The following is a 20,851-nucleotide window of genomic DNA, read 5'->3' as shown; positions in this document are numbered from 1 at the left end:
TTGATTATATGCAATGATATTTTCAAGTCCGCTTTGCTTTAGGATGATAGCATTTTTCGTCCTTAAATTATAGGTATATTCTCATTTTGATCTTTGGAATATCTGATGAACCACATTTAACCTTTTAATTAATTGAAATAATTGTTATTGGTCCTTTTAGGTAAGAATTGTGTTGTATTTCAACTTCTTTTAGTAGGCGTTTGGCCATTAAAATTAAATATTTTTCACTTCATTTGGAATTTTGGAGTTGGAGTTGTGTTTGGTTATAATTTTTGCAAAGAATATTTGGTTATTTGAATGTATTGAAAGTGAAAGATAAGTTTGATTGTTTTCTAAATTTCAAATACAACTTCAAATTGTATTTGAAATTTTTATGGCTAAACACCATGAAGTGAAAAAATATTTTTTTGAAAAAAGTAAATAATTCTCATAGACAAAACCTAAATATTTTTCACTTCATTTGGAATTTTAAAGTTGGAGTCGAAGATGGAGTTGTGTTTGTTATAGTTCTTGCAAAGAATCTTTGGTTGTTTAAATGTATGGAAAGTGAAAAAAGGTGAAAATGGGATTTTAGTTGTTTTTCAAATTTTAAATACAGCTTTAAGTTGTACTTGAAATTTTCATGGCCAAATGCTAATTTTCATTTTCAAATAAAGTGCGAAAAAATTACAAAAAAAAAAAAAGTGAAAAACTCCCATGGCCAAACAGGTTTTTAAATTATATTACCGTCAAATATGGAGTGAAAGTACAAGCTTAACATAATAAAGGGGTAATTAAGTGGCAAATCGACTAATAATTATGATAAATTTATGAATATTTATAGGTATCAAAATTGTTTATTTCTACTAATTGAAAGTTAAATGTACATAGTCAAATATTATAAGGATCAAAATTAGAGTTTGTAAATCATTGAAGGACCACAAGTGCTATTAACCATTGAGTATAAGCAATGAAAATGAAATTTTGAAGTCCGGTTTGGTTTGGGCGGGATTTCAAAAAATATTGCCACGTCATCGATCTGCGTAAAACCGCGCAAATCAATCCTATTGGCTGAACACACTCCTTTGTTATAGCTCTTGGCTTTGTGTTTTCGCTGTGTTTGTTTAGGGGAGGTTGTTAGCCGTTGGATTGTCTAGTGGATGAGGAATAAGGACACGTGTTTAGATCTGGTGAGTTAAGGGCTTTTTTGTAATTTTGTTCACGCGGTGCTTTAGTTTAGTGATGAAATGACGGGTTTACCCTTATTGTGTAATGAAGGACAACTAAAGGGGCCGTTGTGAAGTTTATTAAAGAGATATCGATAAAGATGGAATGTGATGCGTAGATCGTGCGTGTAGGGTTAATTTGGTCATTTCACAGCTTATTAAACGAATATCCTCTTTCATTTTTTTTTTTATGCCTTTGTGTGGTGAAGTTCAACTTTGTAGACTTTATTAATGATATTTTCATGAATTAGAATTTCAAATATTTTTGAAGTTCGAGGATGATTTTAGTGATCACGCGAGATATTATTGAGCATTCGGACGTTAATTTGATGATATTTGGGGAAAAATTAAAGTTAAGTTGAATAAAAATATTCAAAAATTAAATTGTCCCTGAATATATATATTTCACTTGAAAAAATGTTAATGTTCCTTAAGAAAAAAATAGGTAGAATTAGTTTTAAAATTTTGAAAAACTCTAAGTCAAGTTGGAAGGGGAAATGAGTACAATAAATTGAAAAAAATGGCACTTTTAAAAAAAAATGTATATATGATATGAACCTATTTGGGAGAAACATCAAATCAATCACAAAAATGCGGAATTAAAGGATAACAAGAAATTGAGATGAGAATTGAAAAAAAGGGGATGAGAAATAGAGAATAAAAGCTAGACCCTAATGATAATGAATCTATGGACGAATCTAAGTATATGAAACCTAGACCCTTCCAATTGGATTCAATCAATTGAACCTAAGCTATTTGAAATCAAGACAAGAGATATTCAAATGAAATCCACAAATGAACAACTCTTCATGAAATCAATGGAAATGAGGTTCAAAACCAACAATGGAATCCACCATTAACTATCCTAAATCCTAAAGGCTATTAAGCCAAACAAACTATCACTCATTTAGAGTATTCAATACATAATTCATTCAATCTAGCTAATGAAATGAACTAAGTCTAGTATTTATACTCCTAGACTAAAAGAAGACGAAGTTATTACAAAATGACATTAATGAGGCAAGGGCTTGTTTGGTTGGTAGTCTTCTTTGGGAATTTTGAAAATAGCCATCATGTGGAAATCTTCATCTTCCAAACACCAATTGTCTTTCAATTGTAGCCCAATTTGTCTTGATTTGCATCGCATAGCCATAATTTGCACTTTTAGCCACTTGGTGTAGAAGTCGCCACAATCTCTTCCCAAGCCATCATCCAAACGTCCCATGTCCTTCCAAACATCTTTGTGCCCTTTGTGCCATCTAGGATCATATCGATGTCTAAACAGAATCATACACAATTGGTTGTAAGATGAGCTTCGAATGAGTTTCGAAAAAAGTATTTTCCATGATTCGACTTAATATTAATCTTTTCATTGAGCCTTATAAGCTAATGTCTGGATTAGAGGTGATAGAACTAATCAATTTATATCTAGCTCAAGTTCTAATGGATTGGATACTTGAATTATGATCGATTTAGAAAGTGGGGAGTATTCCAATAGCCTCTTGAATTTTTTTTTATTTAAGATATAATTAAATTTCGTGAATTATTTAAATTTTAGCCACTTCAAATCAAATTTGTTTAAATTTTAGGCACTTCAAATCAAATTTGAGACCTCAAGTTTGAGATTTTAATTTTAATTTGTCGGGTTTGAAGTTGGAAACTAGTTCAAATTTCAGATTTTAAAATTTAACTTCAATCTAAAGGTTTGAAGTTGGGGACTAGTCAATCCTAACTTCAAACCCGAAGATTGATAGTTCAAATTTCAAAACTTAAAGTTTTCAATTCTTAATATCCAAGGATTTTCTATAGTAAAATTTATCTTTCAAATAACCTAATTTTCTTATTGGCATATAGTTATGAAAGGAATCAATCATAATATGTCTTGTCTCTATGATTGCTTTCGGCATATAACTATAACAGGAACCCAAACTACAACTTTTTTTGTTGTTGTTGTTGTTGTTGTGGTTGTGGAGTTTATATAATTGTGGAGAAGAGTAAGAACAAGAAGCATAGAATGAAGTTTATTCTCAGCGGGCTAAACTCGCATGTATCCTCAATAATTTATGGCAATAATAACTCTTCTATTAGAATAATCTCGTACGTAGTGACAAAGTTCATGTCATTTATAGCATTTTGTGTTCCTAAGGAACTTGTTTCGAACATGAATTTCATCCTTCCCCAACTTCCAATTTCAATTTGCCTTTGTCAAGAAATTTTTTAGAGTTATGTTTAGACCTATTAGACTCATTCCAAGTGCTAAAGACTTCTATCCTTATTTTTGTTTCATGAAAAAGTTGTGACTCGAACGTTTTGTCACATTTGTGTGTCGTTCAACCTTTCTTTTCGTCGAGTGGGCATTTTCAAGTTTACTTATCTTGAGAACTTCATATGTTACCTAATGCTCAAGTTTACTTATCTTGTGAACTTCATATGCTACCTATCTTATTGTTGAGACATACTAAGAACTTTGTTGTTGACACCTAATTTTCACCTCATAAAACGCGTATTTTAATTTTTCAAATTTTTCTAAGTCCAGAACGGAGTAAGGATGGCCTTAAAAAAAACCACGAGAAAATTGCAAAAGTTGACGTATAATTATTATTCCAAAAAAATTAACGATTACAAGAAATTACGAGTTATTTACTTTCACAAACATGATCTGAAAAGAACATACATATCCCGCTCCGTCTAACTCGGGAAAATTGTTAATTAAAACGACGTATGAATTACGGCTCATTTTTTTACCGCATTTAAATCGGTAGTATATCAATATTAGGCTCGTTTTGAAGCTCGTGTTTTAAAACAACGTATTATGATTTTTATTTCGTCGAAATATTATTTTACGAGAGGCGTATTAGACTAATTAACCTAAAACTATATGAAAATTATGCTACATTTTTATTAAAAAAAAATAAGGAGCGGATTTTATCCATTTGTACCTTCGTTGGTACTATTTGAATAAGGTCTTTTTGGGGGGAAAAGTATAGCCAAGTGAACTATTTTTGTCCATACAATTCTAAATGCTTAGTTGGATAATTTTTTTAAAATTTGAATAAGGATTTTGGGAGGAAAAGCTATGGCCACATGACCTATTTTTGACCATAGAAGGGATGGACATTAAAAATGAGGAGGTCAAGTTTTTTTTTAGAGAGAAAAAAGGGGGAAGTTTTATCTTTCTATTTTGAGGGATGGAGACCACATAATGGAAAACAAAAAATATCCATCATCTTCTTCCTAAAAAATGGTCACGGATGAGGGGAAAAAAAGAGAGACCCATAGCAATAAAAAAACATATCACCATCCTCTTTCACTTCATTTTTTACCTTCACCATTTTCACCATCTAAAAACCCATTATTGAAATCACACGCAAGAGAGGAAAAAAGAAAACAAAGAAAGGGAGTTCGAAAATTAGCAAAAAAAAAAAACAAAAAAAGCTAAGGTTTGATTTATATATTCAAAAACTTAGTAGCCTACACACACCCTTACTAAAAATACACAAAATATAAATACAATAGATATATATACATAGAAGAATACGAATATCATCCAAAAAATTTAAAAAGACAAAGGGGTTTTCAAAGATTTGTGAAGTGTTGGTGCTTGAATTTGGTGTACTCAATCCCTTCTTTTGATCTTTAGGTTGCCCCATCAAAAGATCGAGTCAACCCCTATCATGAAAGGACTAAGGTATTACAACATAATTTGGAGCGGAAATATTTACTTATGCATTTTCTGTTGGGTTTGGTCAGCCCAACTCTCTATCTCTTTACTATTTATTTGTCAAAATTGATTAAATGTGATTTATTAAAACCCTTAAAAATTGTCATGTATTAGAGTTTCCAAAAAACCGTTTTCTAAATATAAAATTGATTCTTACAATTATTAGAATATAAAAAGGATTTTTGGGATAAAATAATAGACTTGATTAATTTTGCGGAACTAGAGACAAAATGATTGTGGACCGTCCATATGGACATTTTAGACAAAATTGGACTTAAACTATTTTTTGGATTAACTTGAACTAAAAGGATAAAAATCTAAAAAATATAAAACATGGTTAAAATATGGATAATAATAGTATGCCAAAAAATAATTTTTTTTTTTGTGAAAAAACTTAAAACTAAAAAACCTTTTTCTAAACTTGGGTGGGCTCACGTAGTGTTCTACTTAGGTTAACGCCTTTGAGTTTTAACCCAGCTATTCTAGTCCGAAACCCAAAATGCCCAATTTTGGGCAAAACTCTACCATTTTCGTATCTTGAAAAGTGAGTAGTTTTTGCATAAATGACACATTTTGATTTGCGGAAATATAAACAAAAGCAGTTTTTATCACAAATAATTTATATTTACAAAGGCATACTATTAGAACCCGTAGGTCAACCGTATTTTACGGATCCTTAATACGGGGGTGCCTAACACCTTTCCCGGGAGATCACAAGAACCCTTACCCGAACGTTGGTTAGATTAGGATTCTTTTAAAATTTAACAGTTTTAAATGAACCATTTTCGAACGAATTTTTCCTAATTTCCTAAAAATTAGGTGGTGACTCTAAAATAAAGTCTATTTAGAGCACCATCCACATAAAAGTATATTTTTTTCTTTTTTCCGGTACGATTGACAACCGTACTTCCCTGGGATACTTTCCTTTTTAAATAAGGCAAGTGCAAATACAAATCGAAAAAAAAAATAGAACCGCTACAGATGGCGACTCCGCTGGGAAAAATTTAAGGTTCTAACCATAAGGGTTCCAATAATTTGTGTGTTCGTATAATATACTTGTCCTTTTTCATAATTTGACACTCAAAAAGTACTTTCTTAAAAAGATTAGCCAAAGACAATCTGCTTACGGAAAAGGCTCAAATATGCCATCGAACTATCAGAAATGACTCATTTATGCCATTCGTCAATAGTTTGGCTCATTTATGCCATTGAACTATCAGAAATGGCTCATCCATGCCTTTTTTCATTAACGCAGGTTTTACAATACCAGATATGACACTTGGCCTCCAATTAGAGGTCCATGTCGTGTAATTAAACCAGCACAGATTTGTGGGTCGGGTTTTAGTTTAATTTAGGATTTAATTTGTGCTGGTTTAATTAAATAACGTGGACCTCTAATTGGTAACCAAGTGTCATATCTGGTATTGTAAAACCGACTTTATTGAAAAATGACATGGATGAGCCATTCCTGATAGTTCGATGACATAAATGAGCCAAACTATTGACGAGTGGCATAAATGAGTCATTTCCGATAGTTTGATGGCATATTTGAGCCTTTTCCGATCTGCTTATTAAAAGCCGTTAATGGCATTTTTCAAATGAATTAGCCAAACACAAACTATTTCTCACGAAAAGTACTTTTTTGAAAAACACTTTTAAAAAAAAGCACTTCTCAAAATAAGCCGCTTTTAGCCGCTAGGCCCAACAGGCTCTTAGTTCACTTGTTGAATTAATGAAGTAATTAAAGTGTTAAATGAATAAAACCACTTTTTCAAACTCGCATTTTTCAAACAAGTTATACTTTTAGCTATAAAAATGTTTTTAAAATCCGCCGGTAATTGCATTTGTGAATTTTCGGAGATGTCTAAAACCTTTCTTGGAAAATCACTCGAACCCCTATCTTTTCTCTGATTTTCAAGATATAAAGGTTTTAATAACTTTCTTTTCAAAACGGATTCCTAATTTTTCAAAAATAAATAATTAGGTGTGGACTTTGTACTTTTCACAAATAGTCAAATTATTCATAGGCTTTTAACTGAGTTTATAAATGGGTTGTAACATTAACCAAAGTTGATTAATATATTTTCAAAAATTGAAGTGTATAAAGTATGTGTGTTTAACTTCTATATAATGATAATGCATACTGTTATGTGACCTAAAAGAAAACAGATTATAGGGATTAGTAACTTAGAAAATAAAGCAGATATGCGTGCGGTGAAGTATTCTTGAAAGGAAGAATGTTATTCTAGACGTTCTTTTGCTTTACAACGAGAATCACTAGTTTAAAGGGGAAATGACATGAAAATATTTAAAAGTACCTTTCTAATTCCCTAAAGAAAAGAGTCGGATTCTTGCGTTATCTAATTATGGAATTTCCTGCCAAACAAATAGCTAAGTCGCCAAGAAAATGGTTCCCACGTCCCTCATTGTAAATGGCATTGTTTTAGTATCAAATTCGGCTTAACTTCTTGACATATATTTAGTGTACAAATCATTCCCCCTCCTACGACACCCCAATACTAAACCAACAAACACTTGTATGAACATGTGTTTGCATGTTTTTGGAAGAAAACAATTGAAGAAGATACACCAAAAGTCACCATTGGCTCCCAAGAAAATTGAATTTCAAATTACTTTCAGAACTAAATAAAGACCAAAAGAGAAAGAAGCTTCAAAAATTCGAAGTTTATTGAGGATCACTCATTTGACAGTAATGTTCCAAGAAAATTCAACTTTAAATATATCAATTAATTAGCAACTTACAAGAATTTTATGAGCTTGGAAAGCTTCTTCTCAAGGAAAAACTGAAAAAATGAAGAGAAAAAAAGTTTCAACTTCAAAGGAGAAAGACTTGTGTAAGTTGTGTTTAGTGTTTCCCTTCTCTGTCTCCACACATAAGTTTCTCGCATATTGTCTCCTCTTATTTTAAAGATCAATGGAGGAGTCACATATTTCAAGATAGTTGCAAGGGGACAGCTCATTCATTTTCCCGCTTAATTGCTACTAAGCTCTCCTTATAAGGATAAACTGCACAACGATCCTCATATGAGAATCTCTTTAGGCCTGGATAACTTAATCCAAGACGTGTTGTCTTCTGAGTCTTAACATTATAGGAGACTAGCCGAGAACCTCTGGTTACAAAAATGACAGTGCTAGAATACCAACACTTAAAATATGGAAAGCATTGAAAGGTAAAACGTTTATTCCAAACTCCTGGTCGGATCATTACCCATATATCATAAACAAAATCTTCACAATAGTCTAAGAGGGCAACAGAGTCATCAAACAATATAGGCATCTTAGAAACAGAGTAATGAACTGGCCCATCAATCTCTCCAAACACCTCATTGCTAAAGTCAAATGAAAGAAAGCTGCATTTAACCCCTTCTGGTGTATATTCATTTATCATCCAGTAATAAGCTCCGTTCAGATAAGCAGTACCAAGAGCAAACCTTACAATACAGTTCTTCGCGGGATGAAAAATTCTAAATGTGAATTCGAAGATTCTCCACGAGTCTCTAGAACATGAATAGACCGCTGCATATATATTCTTAATAAAGTAAACAAGCTTATAACCATTACTTAAGGGGTCTAATCCGCACCCAAAGAAGCCTTCCCTGGTGGAAAATGGCATTTTGGGTTTAGGGAGGGGCCTCACCTCCCTGATCGCAGGATTCCACAACGCATACGAATATTTGTCATCACTTACTCTCTCCAAAAGATATATTCCATCAACAGAACCTATAAGAATATTCGTCATACCTCTAAACCTTTGGAAATAATCAGGATTCTCATGTAAAGGGAATACACCCTGATCAGAAATCAAAGTAATGGGAGGGGAACCATCTGATGCACCATAATCATAAATCAGAAGTTGGAGGCATTTGTTCTTGCTACAATTATTCAAGTGTTCTTTAATAAAATTAGGATTCTTGATAAGAGTGTACCAGTTCTTGCAGACACATTTGAACCGCAACAAGGACTTCACCGGCAGCTTGACTAGAATATTCCTATCTAAATCTTCGGGGAAAGGCCGATGACCATTATCGCTCGTGGCCATAGTAGAGAACACAAAGAAGGGAATCAATGCAGATATAGGTGTGTTAAGGCCATAGTAGAGAACACAAAGAAGGGAATCAATGCAGATATAGGTGTGTTTGTTAACAGAGAAAAATTATTCTACCAGGAAGTACCCTGAAATCAGTACAAGTAAAAAGAAAACGTAAAGGAAAAATATAATACAAAAGAAATGATGGAGAAAGGCTAGATCTCCATTAGAGGTATGTTGAGAAATTCGAAGATTTTGAGGATGAATGAAGTATTGAGATTTCCATATTATATTTACCATACTAATCTAACTGCCTTTTTTATGTGAATTTAATTTGGAAGAATAATAAATATTGGCAATACCTAAATAAAAACGTAAATAACCAATATACTATTTATATATATAGAGAGAGAGAGAGAGGGGGAGGGAGGGAGAGAGAAGCATGTTGCCATTTTGAGGCCGTGGTTATTTTATTTAATTGCTATCTATGTTGAATTTTCCATACTAATCTATCAACCTTTACGAGTATTAAATTATACATTTACTACTGTTAAGGTAAGTAACTAATATAATGTTAGTACAAATACATATAATAATATATTACTAATAGATGAATAAAGCCATTTTGAGCCTTGGTTATTTTATTTAATAACTATCCATATTCGATTTACCATATTAATATAACTGCTTTTTTTTTTTACACCTGGGAGAATTTTTGCAAGGATAGCAATTTGATCGAGCAACTTTCTCAGTGACAAAATCACTCCCTGAAACTCAGGCATTCAAGTAATTACTTTACCCTAATAAGCTCCTTTAATTTAATTGCTTGGTTGAATGCCATCTGTTTAGTTGTATATGTAGTACTAGTCTTAACTGTACGTGCGTTGCACGTGTGTTATGCATCTACTATAAAGTACACAGTCAGACCTCTCTATAACGACACTCGCATATAACAACACCTCTCTATAACAACCACGTTTTTTCGGAGCCGATTTTTCATGTTATATATTATTTCTCTATAACAACATTTCACCTATAACAGCAGCAACCAACTTTATAACAATACGCTCTTTATAAAATTACCCCTCATATAGCAGCTATCTTTTTTTTTTGGTAATATAATAATTAACCAGCTTTATACAAATAGAATACCTATGATTACCAATAATAAGTGTAGATATTTTGACCAAATATTTGATCATTTAATACACTATTTATGACAAAAAATATCATATGAATATATATATTTTCATCATTAAACTATCTTCCTTCGTTATACAAAGTGTTTCAGCTTTATAACTTGAAGATGATGGATCCAATATTCTACTCTTCACATACATACCTGACTTGGAGAAGAGGAAGAACAAGAAGAAGTATAGTCTGAAGTTTATTCTCAGCGGGCTAAACTCGTATGTATCCTCAATAATTTATGGCAATAATAACTCTTCTATTAGAATAATCTCGTACGTAGTGACAAAGTTCATGTCATTTATAGCATTTTGTGTTCCTAAGGAACTTGTTTCGAACATGAATTTCATCCTTCCCCAACTTCCAATTTCAATTTGCCTCCGTCAAGAAATTTTTTAGAGTTATGTTTAGACCTCTTAGACTTGTTCCAAGTGCTAAAGACTTTCAACCTTTCTTTTCGTCGAGTGGGCATTTTCAGGTTTACTTATCTTGAGAACTTCATATGTTACCTAATACTCAAGTTTGCTTATCTTGTGAACTTCATATGTTACCTATCTTATTGTTGAGACACACTAAGAACTCTATTGTTTGACACCTAATTTTCATCTCATAAAATGCGTATTTTAATTTTTAAATTTTTCCGAGTCCAGGACGGAGTAAGGATGGCCTTAAAAATAATCACGAGAAAATTGCAAAAGTTGACGTATAATTATTATTCCATAAAAATTAACGATTACAAGAAATTACATATCCCGCTCCGTCTAACTCGGGAAAATTATTAATTAAAACGGCGTATGAATTACGGCTCATTTTTTTTACCGCATTTCAAATTTTAAAATATTACTCGGCAGTATATCAATATTGGGCTCATTTTGAAGCTCGTGTTTTAAAACAACGTATTATGATTTTTATTTCGTCGAAATATTATTTTACGAGAGGTGTATTAGACTAATTAACCTGAAACTATATGAAAACTATGCTACATTTTTATAAAAAAAAAAAAATAAGGAGGGGATTTTATCCATTTGTACCTTCGTTGGTACTATTTGAATAAGGTCTTTTTGGGGGGAAAAGTACAGCCAAATGAACTATTTTTGTCCAGACAATTCTAAATGCTTAGTTGGATAATTTTTTAAAAATTTGAATAAGGATTTTTTTTTGGGGGGGGGGGGGGGGGGGGATGTATGGCCACATGACCTATTTTTGACCATAGAAGGGATGGAAATTAAAAACGAGGAGGTCGGGTTTATTTTAGAGAGAAAAAAGGGGGAAGTTTTATCTTTCTATTTTAAGGGATGGAGACCACATAATAGAAAACAAAAAATATCCATTATCTTCTTCCTAGAAAATGGTCAGGGATGAGGGGAAAAAAAGAGGGACCCATAGCAATAAAAAAACATATCACCATCTTCTTTCAATTCATTTTTTACCTTTTCCATTTTCACCATCTAAAAACCCATTATTGAAATCACACGCTAGAGAGGAAAAAAGAAAACAAAGAAAGGGAGTTCGAAAATTAGCAAAAAAAAAAAAAGGCTAAGGTTTTGATTTATATATTCAAAAACTTAGTAGCCTATACACACCCTTACTAAAAATACACAAAATATAAATACAATAGATATATATATATATACATAGAAGAAAACGGATATCATCCAAAAAATTTAAAAAGACAAAGAGGTTTTCAAAGATTTGTGAAGTGTTGGTGCTTGAATTTGGTGTACTCAATCCCTCCTTTTGATCTTTAGGTTGCCCCATCAAAAGATCGAGTCAACCCCTATCATGGAAGGACTAAGGTATTGCAGCATAATTTGGAGCGGAAATATTTACTTATGCATTTTCTGTTGGATTTGGTCAGCCCAACTCCCTATCTCTTTACTATTTATTTGTCAAAATTGATTAATGTGATTTATTGAAACCCTTAAAAATTGTCATGTATTAGAGTTTCCAAAAAACCGTTTTCTAAATATAAAATTGATTCTTACAATTATTAGAATATAAAAATTATTTTTGGGATAAAATAATAGACTTGATTAATTTTGCGAAACTAGAGACAAAAATGATTGTGGACCGTCTATGGACATTTTAGACAAAATTGAACTTAAACTATTTTTTGGATTAACTTGAACTAAAAGGATAAAAATCTAAAAACTATAAAACATGATTAAAATATGGATAATAATAGTATGCCAAAAAATATTTTTTTTTTTTTTTTGAAAAAACTTAAAACTAAAAAATCTTTTTCTAAACTCGGGTGGGCTCACGTAGTGTTCTATTTAGGTTAACGCCTTCGGGTTTTAACCCAGTTATTCTAGTCCGAAACCCAAAACGCCCAATTTTGGGCAAAACTCTACCATTTTCGTTTCTTGAAAAGTGAGTATTTTTTGCATAAATGACACATCTTGATTTGCGGAAATATAAACAAAAGTAGTTTTTATCACAAATAATTTATATCTATAAAGGCATACTATAAAACCCGTAGGTCAACCGTATTTTACGGATCCTTAATATCGGGGGGCCTAACACATTTCTCGGGAGATCACAAGAACCCTTACCCGAACTTTGGTTAGATTAGGATTCTTTTAAAATTTAACCGTTTTAAATGAACTCTTTTCGAACGGATTTTTCCTAATTTCCTAAAAATTAGGTGGTGACTCTAAAATAAAGTCTATTTAGAGCACCATCCACGTAAAAGTATATTTTTTTCCTTTTTCCGGTACGATTGACAACCGTACTTCCCCGGGACACTTTCCTTTTTAAATGAGGCAAGTGCAAATACAAATCGAAAAAAAAATGGAACCGCTACAGATGGCGACTCCGCTGGGAAAAATTTAAGGTTCTAACCATAAGGGTTCCAATAATTTTTGTGTTCGTATGATATACTTATCCTTTTTCATAATTTGACACTCAAAAACACTTTCTTAAAAAGATTAGCCAAACACAATCTGCTTACGGAAAAGGCTCAAATATGTCATCGAACTATCAGAAATGGCTCATTTATGCCATTCGTCAATAGTTTGGCTCATTTATGCCATTGAACTATCAGAAATGGCTCATCCATGCCTTTTTTCATTAACGCAGGTTTTACAATACCAGATATGACACTTGGCCTCCAATTAGAGGTCCATGTCGTTTAATTAAACCAACACAGATTTGTGGGTTGGGTTTTAGTTTAGTTTAGGATTTAATTTGTGCTGGTTTAATTAAACAACGTGGACCTCTAATTGGTGATCAAGTGTCATATCTGGTATTGTAAAATCAACTTTATTGAAAAATGACATAGATGAGCCATTCCTGATAGTTCGATGGCATAAATGAGCCAAACTATTGACGAGTGGCATAAATGAGCCATTTCCGATAGTTTGATGGCATATTTGAGCCTTTTCCGATCTGCTTATTAAAAGCCGTTAATGACACTTTTCAAATGAATTAGTGTCACGACCCGACTAGGGGGCCGCGACGAGCACCTGGTGCTAGCCCACCCGGGCACCCCCTTATCTTACTCTTTACTTACACTTAGGTAAGCCACGTAATTAGACATACATTTCCCTTCATTTATCAAACTAGTCCCATTGGACGACATTACCATTATATCACAATTGGCATTTATGCCGCATCAATGTACATGGGCCAACTTGGCCGACAAAACGATATACAAAACATAGGCCGACAAGGCCAGACATATCTAACATATATACACGTGACTACGAGCCTCTAAGAGAGTATGACATAACATATGAGCGGGACAGGACCCCTCTATGCCCATAATTATATACGCAAAAGAATGAGTACCCAAAGGCTATGGCTCCGAAGGAAATGGAGCTCTGCTATGCAATCTCGGGGTAAGCAGCTAATGATTAAGTCTGTCTCCCTGTACACCTGCGGGCATGACGCAGCGTCCACAAACAAAAGGACGTCAATACGAAGAATGTACTGAGTATGTAAAGCATGATCAACATCAATAAATAAGCATCATAAACAACATAGGAAATAGCATAGGAGGGGAGACAATAATATCATCGTCATAGCACTTACTTGCCTTTCATAGAGACTTTCCATTTCTCATACGTACTTGTTTACATACATCATCATCCGTATTCCATAATAGTGCTCGTACCATACTTGTGCTCATATTCGTATACATGTCCTTATTTGTGTCCATATACAGAGTCTTATCACATTCATATTCATATTATATACATAGTCATTTCATATACATAGTATTTACATAACATACCCGACCTCATGGAATCGGTGTTTCATACATACTTGGCCAACCAAGGCTCAAGGTTACTCATACCTGGCCCTACCAAGGCTTCAGGGTTATCCGTACCATCTGCAGAGGTGTGCGCGCGTTTCGTAATCGTATACATACTTTATACATATTCATATACATATATTCTACCCGGCATTATAAGCTCGGGGTTTCATTATAGCCCTTCATAGGCACATATAAATATACTAGCCCGTAGGCACCTTTAACCTCATTATTATCATTATCATCATCGTTACTATCATCATCATTACTACTACGTCTATATCATAGGCTTACTCATCATATGAGGTGTGTAGTACAATCGTAGTGTATATCAAGGATTGCGAGCTTATGAGCTCGGAATATCAATCATTTGGAGACAACATACTCATAGAGAGAATTTAGGAATTTGGCCAAAGAACCATGCCTTATGAAAGAAGGGTTAGCTTTACATACCTTTCCGTCGCACTACTCTACACTCGCGCGTACTCCTCCGATGTTCACGTTTCTACCTTCATTAAGGGCATACCATCATTAGAATCGACAACTAACATATATGACTAAAACTGGAGAAAATCGGGTAGCATCTCCTTTGTTTATACAACATTTGCCCATATCGTGGTTCAACTCCCAAACGTCAATGTTTCATTCACAATATCGTAACAATAGTCATTAATCATCCATATTATTCACATTATCTAGATTCCTCAGTTTGCCTCTAATTCACCCACATTCATGGTCATAACACCCAACTTCGTCCATTCGTCTAAAGTGTCTAGTTCATGATCTTAATACCATTTATAACATATTCATATCACACACAACAACATTCATGATTCAATTCAAACTATCCTTCAAAATGTCACTATTCATCATTTATAACCCATTTTACCATATTTTCTACAATCCATGTATTTTAACTCTCCAATACCTTAAACATCATGTAAATATCATGAATCTTACCTTGGATGTTGTAGGAACAAGATTTGGTTGATAATACTCCACCTTAAGCAAAACCCTAGTTTTTCTCCATTTGGATTTCTTGACTTTAGATGATCCTTGATGGGTTCTTACTCTTGATTCACTTATTTGATGTTGTTGATCCTCAAATACCCTTGAAAACTCGTGTAATAAATGTAGAGAGAGATTTTAGAGAGAGGAATGAAATGTGGAAATGATTTCATGGACTTGGTCCTTTATTTAATGAATCACCACTGATCTGTCGGGTCGATTATAAGGTCCATTATACGATCCGTATAATGGTTATACGGTCCGTATAATAGACCGTGAAATGGGTCTGCCTGCACCCCTTCACTGTGACCATTTGACGGTTCGTTATACGGTCCGTATAAATTTATACCGTTCGTATAACTGACCGTAAAATTCCACCAGCAACCAACCTCCACTGTGATGGTTTTACGGTCCATTATACGGTCCGTATAATGAGCCGTAAAACTCATCAGTTCACTGAACTTATTCTCATCACTTCGTTTGATCTCCGATCCTTGCGGAACCTTCTTAACACTCGTTCAACACTTCAATACCAATCTAAGGGACGTTATAACTCTTCTCCAAGACATCACTAAGTCCTGGCTAACTCGTTGCTCGAAATTCCTTTCCGATACTCATCAAATACCTTCGCCTTCGCTTGGCGATCCTCTTCCCTCATCTCTAACATCTTAGAAGTCTCAACTAGGGTCACCAACGTCATCTCTCACTAGTTCGTCTACTTGCGTACCAACGGGAAATTTTCGAGGTGTAACAATTAGCCAAACACAAACTATTTCTCACGAAAAGTACTTTTTTGAAAAGTACTTTTAAAAAAAGCACTTCTTAAAATAAGCCGCTTTTAGCCGCTAGTCCCAACAGACTCTTAGTTCACTTGTTGAATTAATGAAGTAATAAAAGTGTTAAATGAATAAAACCACTTTTTCAAACTCCCATTTTTCAAACAAGTTATACTTTTAGCTACAAAAATGTTTTTAAAATTCGCCGGTAACTGCATTTGCGAATTTTCGGAGATGTCTAACACCTTCCTTGAAAAATCACTCGAACCCTTACTTTTTCTCTGATTTTCAAGATATAAAGGTTTTAATAACTTTCGTTTCAAAACGAATTCCTAATTTTTCAAAAATAAATAATTAGGTGTGAACTTTGTACTTTTCACAAATAGTCAAATTATTCATAAGCTTCTAATTGAGTTTATAAATGGGTGGTAACATTAACCAAAGTTGATTAATATATTTTCAAAAATTAAAGTGTATAAAGTATGTGTGTTAAATTTCTATATAATGATAATGCATACTGTTATGTGACCTAAAAGAAAACAGATTACTGGGATTAGTAACTTAGAAAATAAAGCAGATATGCTTGCGGTGAAGTATTCTTGAAAGGAAGAATGTTACTCTAGACGTTCTTTTGCTTTACAACGAGAATCACTAGTTTAAAGGGGAAATGAATATGAAAAATACTTAAAAGCACCTTTCTAATTCCCTAAAGAAAAGAGTCGGATTCTCGCGTTATCTGATTATGGAATTTCCTGCCAAGCAAATAGCTAAGTCGCCAAGAAAATGGTTCCCACGTCCCTCATTGTAAATGGCATTGTTTTAGTATCAAATTCGGCTTAAATTCTTGACATATATTTAGTGTACAAATCATTCCCCCTCCAATACTAAACCAACAAACACTTATATGAACATGTGTTTGCATGTTTTTGGAAGAAAACAATTGAAGAAGATACACCAAAAGTCACCATTGGCTCCCAAGAAAATTGAATTTCAAATTAATTTCAGAACTAAATAAAGACCAAAAGAGAAAGAAGCTTCAAGAATTCGAAGTTTATTGAAAAAAAGGATCACTCATTTGACAGTAATGTTCCAAGAAAATTCAACTTCAAATATATCAATTAATTAGCAACTTACAAGAATTTTATGAGCTTGGAAAGCTTCTTCTCAAAGAAAAACTGAAAAAATGAAGAGAAAAAAAGTTTCAACTTCAAAGGAGAAAGACTTGTGCAAGTTGTGTTTAGTGTTTCCCTTCTCTGTCTCCACACATAAGTTTCTCGCATATTGTCTCCTCTTATTTTAAAGCTCAATGGAGGAGTCACATATTTCAGGATAGTTTCAATGGGCCAGCTCATTCATTTTCCCGCTTAATTGCTACTTAGCTCTCCTTATAAGGATAAACTGCACAACGATCCTCATATGAGAATCTCTTAAGGCCTGGATAATTTAATCCAAGATGTGTTGTCTTCTGAGTCTTAACATTATAGGAGACTAGCCGAGAACTTCTGGTTACAAAAATGACAGTGCTAGAATACCAAGACTTAAAATATGGAAAGCATTGAAAGGTAAAACGTTTATTCCAAACTCCTGGTCGGATCATTACCCATATATCATAAACAAAATCTTCACAATAGTTTAAGAGGGCAATAAAGTCATCAAACAATATAGGCATCCTAGTAACAGAGTAATGAACTGGCCCATCAATCTCTCCAAACACCTCATTGCTAAAGTCAAATGAAAGAAAGATGCATTTAACCCCTTCTGGTGTATACTCATTTATCATCCAGTAATAAGCTCCGTTCAGATAAGCAGTACCAAGAGCAAACGTTTCAATACAGTTCTTAGCGGGATGGAAAATTCTAAATGTGAATTCGAAGATTCTCCATGAGTCTCTAGAACATGAATAGACCGCTGCATATCTATTCTTAATAAAGTAAACAAGCTTATAATCATTACTTGAGGGGTCTAATCCGCACCCAAAGAAGCATTCCCTGGTGGAAAATGGTATTTTGGGTTCAGGGAGGGGCCTCACCTCCCTGATCGCAGGATTCCACAACGCATACGAATATTTGTCATCACTTACTCTCTCCAAAAGATATATTCCATCAACAGAACCTATAAGAATATTCGTCATACCTCTAAACCTTTGGAAATAATCAGGATTCTCATGTAAAGGGAATACACCCTGATCAGAAATCAAAGTAATGGGAGGGGAACCATCTGATGCACCATAATCATAAATCAGAAGTTGGAGGCATTTGTTCTTGCTACAATTATTCAAGTGTTCTTTAATAAAATTAGGATTCTTGATAAGAGTGTACCAGTTCTTGCAGACACATTTGAACCGCAACAAGGACTTCACCGGCAGCTTGACTAGAATATTCCTATCTAAATCTTCGGGGAAAGGCCGATGACCATTATCGCTCGTGGCCATAGTAGAGAACACAAAGAAGGGAATCAATGCAGATACAAGTGTGTTTGTTAACAGAGAAAAATTATTCTACCAGGAAGTACCCTGAAATCAGTACAAGTGAAAAGAAAAACGTAAAGGAAAAATATAATACAAAAGAAATGAAGGAGAAAGGCTAGATCTTCATTAGAGGTATGTTGAGAAATTCGAAGATTTTGAGGATGAATGAATTATTGAGATTTCCATACTAATCTAACTGCCTTTTTTATGTGAATTTAATTTGGAAGACTAATAAATATTGGCAATACCTAAATAAAAACGTAAATAACTAATATACTATTATATATATATAGAGAGAGAGAGAGAAAGAGAGAGAGAAGCATGTTGCCATTTTGAGGCCGTGGTTATTTTATTTAATTGCTATCTATGTTGAATTTACCATACTAATCTAACTACTTTTACGAGTATTAAATTATACATTTACTACTGTTAAGGTAAGTAACTAATATAGTGTTAGTACAAATACATATAATAATATATTACTAATAGATGAATAAAGCCATTTTGAGCCTTGGTTGTTTTATTTAATAGCTATCCATATTCGATTTACCATATTAATATAACTGCTTTTTTTTTTACACCTGGGAGAATTTTTGCAAGGATAGCAATTTGATCGAGCAACTTTCTCAGTGACAAAATCACTCCCTGAAACTCAGGCATTCAAGTAATTACTTTACCCTAATAAGCTCCTTTAATTTAATTGCTTGGTTGAATGCCATCCGTTAGTTGTATATGTAGTACTAGTCTTAACTGTACGTGCGTTGCACGTGTGTTATGCATCTACTATAAAGTACACAGTCAGACCTCTCTATAACGACACTCGCATATAACAACACCTCTCTATAACAACCACGTTTTTTCGGAGCCGATTTTTCATGTTATATATTATTTCTCTATAACAACATTTCACCTATAATAGCAGCAACCAACTTTATAACAGTACGCTCTTTATAAAATTACCTCTCATATAACAGTTATCTTCTTTTTTTGGTAATATAATAATTAACCATCTTTATACAAATAGAATACCTATGATTACCAATAATAAGTGTAGAGATTTTGACCAAATATTTGATCATTTAATACACTATTTATGACAAAAAATATCATATGAATATATATATTTTCATCATTAAACTATCTACCTTCGTTATAGAAAGTGTTATTAAGCTTAGAATTTGACAACTAAATTTGAAAATTAGATTTCATGCATCTTTTTTGCCTATAATAGCGAAGTATTATTTAAATGTCAATGCTGTTATAGGTGTATAACAGCTATTCTCTATAACAACTGAAAATTTTCGGACCCGACGATGCTGTTATAGAGAGGTTTGACTGTATAAAGTAATCAAATAAAAATAAATTATGTGTGATAAACGACTATTAATGTTAATGCAATATTCCAAAACAAATAATTTACTATATAAAAACTATGGGGAATCAATTTTTGGAATGAAAGAAAATAAAAATTTATAAAAAGCAAGTAATAACAACTCATTTAGAATAGATTTTGTCCTCTATTATTTCATCCCATGCTTAATTTAAATTTGTTTTGACTAATTTAACTCTTAATATTATATTATTATCGTTGTCTGTTTACGTTCTATTTTTCACCGCCAATGCTCTTCTTATGGAAATAAATAGATTTTCGAGATTCAAACTATATAAACGTTGACCAATATTTTTAAAAATATTTTCTTAATCGGATTGACATGAGAAGAATTACAACTTACAATATTTTTCGTTTAGTTTTTTAAAATTTAAATCTTATATATTAATTTTAATTATATATTAATTTTAAAATATTAAGTTGATCTAATTCAATTTAGTTTGACAAATTAATCAAATTAACTTTTGGCCGGTTAAAAGTGCCATATAAATTAGGACAGAGAAAGTAATGAGTTGTTTTCAACATTAAAGGAAATAATTACTTTTTCAAGTTTTCAATGTTAGCTCATCCATGTATGAACTATTTAACTGAAATCATAATTTTATTGAAACATTTATAGCGTGGAGTATTCCTTCTACACTATAAAGTTTTAATAAATATTAGTTCATCGGAAGTTAAATCTAGTAATCTTTACGATATACTTTAAGCTCCTTAATATTAGGAGTTTCGTTGTTAACTATTTAGTTTTAAATACTAAAAAATGATTAAATTTTAATTTTGTCAATATAAA

General features: G+C 32.8%; 2 protein-coding genes across 2 annotated transcripts; both read right to left on the bottom strand.

The window, feature by feature from the left end:
* Positions 1 to 7,903: 7,903 nt before the first annotated feature.
* LOC132620155 (putative F-box protein At3g10430) lies at positions 7,904 to 8,986 on the bottom strand. The gene has a single exon (XM_060334855.1). The coding sequence runs from the start codon at positions 8,984 to 8,986 to the stop codon at positions 7,904 to 7,906; it is 1,083 nt and encodes a 360-aa protein (XP_060190838.1).
* Positions 8,987 to 17,579: 8,593 nt separating this feature from the next.
* LOC132620154 (putative F-box protein At3g10430) lies at positions 17,580 to 18,635 on the bottom strand. The gene has a single exon (XM_060334854.1). It carries the CDS (start codon positions 18,633 to 18,635, stop codon positions 17,580 to 17,582), a length of 1,056 nt encoding a protein of 351 aa, XP_060190837.1.
* Between the last annotated feature and the right edge of the window lie 2,216 nt (positions 18,636 to 20,851).

The sequence above is a fragment of the Lycium barbarum genome, chromosome 11 (genome assembly GCF_019175385.1).
Source record: "Lycium barbarum isolate Lr01 chromosome 11, ASM1917538v2, whole genome shotgun sequence".
Lineage (NCBI taxonomy): Eukaryota > Viridiplantae > Streptophyta > Magnoliopsida > Solanales > Solanaceae > Lycium > Lycium barbarum.
The sequence above is the reverse complement of the archived record's forward strand: the minus strand, read 5'-3'. Positions and strand labels throughout refer to the sequence as shown.